The sequence below is a fragment of the Lactuca serriola genome, chromosome 5, assembly GCF_051521515.1.
Source record: "Lactuca serriola cultivar US96UC23 chromosome 5, Lser_US96UC23_V15, whole genome shotgun sequence".
Lineage (NCBI taxonomy): Eukaryota > Viridiplantae > Streptophyta > Magnoliopsida > Asterales > Asteraceae > Lactuca > Lactuca serriola.
In genome coordinates, this window is record NC_136412.1 from 53,611,462 (window position 1) to 53,617,217 (window position 5,756).

The 5,756-nt window shown below is 36.2% G+C and overlaps 2 protein-coding genes across 3 annotated transcripts; one reads left to right on the forward strand and one right to left on the reverse strand.

Moving 5' to 3' along the window:
- The first annotated feature begins 489 nt into the window (after positions 1 to 489).
- Positions 490 to 2,591, forward strand: LOC145052481 (D-aminoacyl-tRNA deacylase-like). 2 transcript variants are annotated; one of them, XM_079000307.1, is made up of 9 exons: positions 490 to 735; positions 894 to 1,085; positions 1,171 to 1,313; positions 1,409 to 1,472; positions 1,561 to 1,613; positions 1,762 to 1,817; positions 1,924 to 1,998; positions 2,115 to 2,282; positions 2,399 to 2,591. In XM_079000307.1, exons 2-9 carry the CDS (start codon positions 908 to 910, stop codon positions 2,484 to 2,486), a joined length of 825 nt encoding a protein of 274 aa, XP_078856433.1. In that variant the 5' UTR covers positions 490 to 735; positions 894 to 907; the 3' UTR covers positions 2,487 to 2,591. The 2 variants fall into 2 exon arrangements, with proteins under 2 accessions (XP_078856433.1, XP_078856432.1); XM_079000306.1 differs by having other exon boundaries at positions 491 to 735; positions 905 to 1,085.
- Positions 2,592 to 2,717: 126 nt separating this feature from the next.
- MPB2C (movement protein binding protein 2C) lies at positions 2,718 to 4,745 on the reverse strand. The gene is made up of 5 exons (XM_079000305.1): positions 4,350 to 4,745; positions 3,981 to 4,064; positions 3,463 to 3,798; positions 3,183 to 3,401; positions 2,718 to 3,096 (listed from the first exon to the last, which is right to left on the reverse strand). Exons 1-5 carry the CDS (start codon positions 4,584 to 4,586, stop codon positions 2,950 to 2,952), a joined length of 1,023 nt encoding a protein of 340 aa, XP_078856431.1. The 5' UTR covers positions 4,587 to 4,745; the 3' UTR covers positions 2,718 to 2,949.
- Positions 4,746 to 5,756: the final 1,011 nt, after the last annotated feature.

A 5,756-nucleotide genomic window follows, 5' to 3' on the forward strand; every position in this document is an offset into this window, starting at 1 on the left:
AAGTTTGAAGCAATGCTTCCAACAATATTGTTTCGTCTCACCTCACTGAGTGATATGAATAATGGTTATTCTTCTAGGAGAAACACAATTACACAACACTAACGTTTTATTCTAAACATTAGAATTGTTGCATGTCATTATTTTAAACAAACTCAGACTCTCTTAATATCGGTGTAATCCTTTTTTTTTATTGTTGAAAGAATATGAGAATTTGCTATTAAATTTAAAGGATGCGTTTTGCAAAACGCCAGACTCTCTTATTATCAGTGTTATCCTCCTTTTTTTTTTTTTTTTTTTAACCGTTGAAAGAATATGAGAATTTGTTGTTAAATTTAAAGGATGCGTTTTGCAAAACAAAAATCATAGATTAATATTTTTTGGGATTGGAAGTAATTTTGTTGTAGCTTTTGAATATGAGGTTATGGAGAAATGCGAATGAATTTTTTTTAGATATTTTAGTGAATAAACTCACTTTGTAAATTACTCCAAAACCTTATTTCCTTTGTCTAAAGAGATCGTATATTCACCCACCCGTTCGACGAAATGCCTTCGTCCTTAACTCGAAGACTAATTGGTTTCCCTACCCTCACATCCTCTCGCAAACATTGTTCCGGGGCACACTCCAGAAGGGCGATGGTGACTCTAGTGGTGGCCACCACCCTTGACCCGGCATCTATCGGCCCTGCCTCCGCCCTCTTAGCCATGCCGGGCTGGCACCCCGGTCCATTTCTTCAGGTTAACCTCCACCTCATCTTCGTAATTTGTTCTACTGTCTTCTGGTTAACACAATTACATGAAATCCACAAACAAAATGAACCATACAAAATCACCTTTCGAACAAAATCCTCCTACTTATCGATTTCCAATCTTAATCTGTGGTTTTGATGTTAAAGTTTTGGTATAGGACATGGCAAGTTTTGTGAACAAATACGTAAGGTTATTGAAACACGATAACTCCAGTATTACAGAGGATCACCTGGACAAACGGTGGGAGGCTGCCACCGGAGAGGTTGTCGACGACGTTATATTTCTCAGCAGACACACGGCTGCCTCAAAGCGACCTGCACTAACCATTCACCCAATCGGTACATCTGTTATCTAATTTACCATTGAATCAATTCAAGAGTTGAGTACATTAGATGTTAATCATGGAGTATATTATATTTATAGGCGTTCCTCATTTAAGAGAAGATGAGGTGCCACCAGCTGGTGGCAAACCTGGATGGGCTGCACCTCCTAATACCCGAATGGGGCCATGGTTGAGACTCTTAAAGGTCATTGCTGAATCACACAATCTGACTCCTGAATTTGAGGTACATATAATGCTAGAAATTTAGCATTAAGTTTCTTGTTTTTACTTCTTATGAACTTGTATATTGTTGTTTATCTTCTTTTGTTCTTGGTATAGGTTACATTGGAGGCCACACATCATGGACCTGTAATTGATTCACCCACCATGTTTGTGGAAATTGGTATGCAAAAGAAAATTGATCATTTGATTTTGATCAAAGTCATTGGAAAAGCATTAATGCTACAATTTTGATGTTTTTATTGTATTAGGTAGCACAGAAGAGTACTGGAAGAGGCAAGATGCAGCACAAGCTATTGCTCTAGTTCGGTATCTCTTTGAGCATAATCTTGACTTTGCTATATAATAATGTTGTTATATATTTGTAAATTGTGATACCCTTTTGAGTTTAAAAAAAAATATCCCTAATGAAGAATATTGTATGATTCTTTGTTTATAATTTTGCATTGAAGTTAGTTTGGAAAGGACTGGGGCTCGATGGAGGGGTTCCTGTTGGAGATTGGCATAGGTGATGACTGATGATCATCTTGGCTTAGTTTTTTTCACAAAAGTTTGAAGTATATACATTGGAACAAAGTGTTCAAGATTTCTTACTATTTTGCTTAATGGTGTAGAAATAATGGAAAAGGCAAAATCCTTCTAGGGTTTGGTGGTGGACACTATGTCCCAAGGCATATGGATGTTGTTATGTAAGTTTACCCATACAAAGACTTAACAAGATAAGAAAAAAAAGTCCTTAAGTCATATATCCTCGTTAAGTCCATTAAGTCAAAAAGAAACAACACCTAAGTGTCTTCTTTTTCAGGAAAACCGATGTTTGGGTTGGACACCTAATTTCGGGGTATTCATTGCTAATGGAAGACAATGGAGATGCTGGAATAGGTGGAACATGGAGAGAAGCAATCAAAGTTGCATATCAAGTTACAAAAAAAGCCTTCCCAGGGGGTGAAGTTCTTGCTCATCTTGATCAAAAGTAAGTATTTTTCTTTAACAAGATTCCAAGTTAAGCTTTTTTTGTCCACAAGTTTTATCAAAGTTTGTTTTAGATACAATTAAAGATAATTTAATTTGGCCTTAATCTGAATGCAGGAGCTTTAAAAGTTGGCAGAAAAATGCCATTTTGAGTTTCTTGAAAGAAGAGAATATAAACGTTGGCAAGCCTTCTGATTTTTGCTGATTGTTTCATGAAATTACAATCTTTATTCTTTGGGTATTTTATACCAAATTGGTACACATTAATTAATTCATATGTTGGAAACTCAATATATTATATTCTTGACTATTTGATTTCTTTATGAAGCTACAATCTTTCAATCAACTTCATCATAAAAAACAAACATGTCATTCATAAGTGAACATTATCTTAAACTGACATAGTAAAAACACTAAATTATGACAAATTTGACACTTGTTAGGTCAAACCCAACTCGCATTTCACACAAAAACTGTATACACACATGTTAGTATATTCTCTTTTCATTGTTTACTCAGAGAATGATAAAATTTAAGTATTGCAAATGGATATGAAATCCCAACTCACACAACTTTTAAAAGAATAAGATTACACCAAAGGGTAGGTAGGGTTTGCATGATATGACATCCACCATAACAACACTCCAAATCGTTGACTTTCTCAAAAGTCAACTTCTTAGAACAAAAGATTGCAGATGCAACCTTGCATTGGCAGCCATGGCAATCGACTCTTCATCCTGCTTCTCTTTTGCAGAAGCAATTGAAGCCATGTAAGCTTCTTGTGCCTCTTCCATTTTGCTAATATCCATATCATCCTGGAAATTATCACACATCAATTTAGAAATATAAAAAAAAAAATCGTGAAGAATGTATATATAGCATGAAATAGCATTTTGCTTACTATTTCAGGAAGGTGGGCATCATCGGGTGTGATATCATCATACTCTTGGTCCGAAAGGGTATAATTGTCATTTGACAAGCTTTCGAATAACAGTGTATATGATGACATCTCTCCTTGAAAGGCATTCAGATCTTTCTGGAGCTTTTCCACCTTGTTATTGGAAGTTGTTGCTTCCCACTGTAACCTCTCCACAGCTGCTTGTTTATCAGCAAGTTTAATCTGTGTAAAAAGACGATTATAACCCTGTAAACCTCTGATGAAGGAAATTTTGCAAATTTACCTTGAGATCGGCTAATTGTGCCTGAGTAGAGCGGAGTAACAAATCCTTTTCTGCCAACTGATTTTTCATTTGATCAAGTGTGTTATGAACAGAATTAATTTCATTTTTTGAAGCTTCTGCTGACTTCAAGATTTCATCTTTTTCCAACAACTGTTTTTGCAGATGCTCCACTTTCTCTCTCAATTCAGTCAACTCTTCCCTTTCCTTGGTCAAAATTGCATTTGAGGAAAACATGGAAAACCCATCAGCTCCTCCATCTTGTTCATTGCCACCACCATTTTCCCTGCGTTTTTTTCCAGGAATTGACTGAGCGTTCCTACCTTTTGCATCAGTCATCTGGACAAAAAGTAAATCAAGAAACATAAGGAATTTTTTACTGCATTCCTATGGTTAAGCAGTAAATGGGATAAAAATGGTATCATTTAAAAAAACTAAAAGAGTAAACCTTGCAACTTATGGAATTGCCATAAATGAAGCCAAGAGTTATTCTATTTCTACATCCATATGACAAGAATTACCTTATAAGACATTGATTCTCTCGAAGGTGTCTTCGTGTAGATCATTGACCCCCTACGAGTGTATGAACTGGTTGCCTTTCGATCCTACAAAGATAAATATACACCATTCGGAAATTAGAAGTTTGAACATTTGGGGGGAAAGCCAGTTCAGGAAAAACCTAATTGAATCCGAGTGTATATGACCACATAAGAAATCAAAAGATGAAGAAACCCTAATTTAATCGAAATACATACGAACACATTAGAAATCGAAAATTAAGAGAGGCATCTTGCTTTATTCGAACCGAATTTCAATAGAGGCCTAAAAATCGAAGTATTCATATACATGGATATGTAGTGTGTGTAAGTGAGTGAAAGAGGGCGACATACAATCAAAGACTGAACGAGTGGAACGATCTCGACAAGGTCATTGAAGAGAAGACGGTCGACATTTCCGGCGGCAGTAGTGGCGGTGGAATTTGAAAAGGCGGAAAGATTACGGCGGTGAGAAGGAGAAGAAGGTCGGAGATCTTCGCCGGAAAGCCATGAAGTTGGTTCTCCACCGCCAAAACCCAAATTAGCATTGTCCTGCTCCAAATCAAAGTGCTGAGATGACTGATGATACATTCCTGGATCTTCGTTTTCTTGAATTATGGCTTTCGAAATGAACCCAGAAACTGAAACTGAAACCCAGAAAAAATCGGTTTCGAAAAAGAACGAAGAAGAAAGCGTGAGGATTGGAAGAGGGTAAAAGAGGATGGGAGACTTTTGAAGGAAAATCAAAACCAACAATATTTCCTTTTCAAATTCAAAATTCTTATATCTAAATGGTAATTTTTAAAAGGGATATACGTAAGAAAAATTATTACATTTTTTTTTAGGTGTCGTTTGGTTCGCAGAATGTTTTTAATGGAATTGGAATTTGTTAAGGAATTTGAATCTATCAGGAATTGCAATCCAATTCTATATTATGTTTAGTTGGCAGAAATGAAATTTGAATCCAATTTTATATTATGTTTGGTTGACAGAAAATGGAACTGAAATAATATAAAATAACAAGATTTCCTTTTTTTACTTTGTTTTATAACATATATGTATAACTTATAAAATTAGTAAGTGATGGTGCCAATGATGTTGACAGTGGAAATAGTGGCGATGATGGCGACAGAGGTGATGGTGGGTAGTGACGGAGGTTATGAAGGTGGTGGTGGTAGTAATTGTGATGGTGATGGTGGCAGTCATGAGTAGTGGCAGAGGTGATAGGTGGTGCAGTGATGGAGGTGGCAAGGGTGGTAGCGCGTGGCAGTGGCCAGTGGTAGTGGATGTGACGGTGATAGTGGGTGGAGGGTGGTGGTAACGGTGGTGGTTATGGTGGGTGGTGGTGGTGTATAGCGGTGGTGGAGGAGGCGGAGGTGGTGATGGTGGCGGTGATAGAGAGGTTTCATATGTACCGTTAAAAGTAAAATGGGTAATATGGTAATATTCAACATTCTCATTTGAAAGGAATTTTAATTCCTTAAGTTTTGGGATGGAATTTATTTTCCCACCTTGGAAGGAAAATTTGACTCATTTAGGAATCCAATTCCTTTTGAAAATCTGAACCAAACAAAGGAAAGTGATGGAATTAGATTCCAATTCCATCTAATTCCAATGGATTCCAGCGAACCAAACGACACCTTAGTTTTTACGGTTTATTTTTGTACGCAACTTCTTAATTTGACCTTTTACTTTTTCTTTTCACCAATTTTATATATATATATATATATATATATATATATATATATATATATATATAGA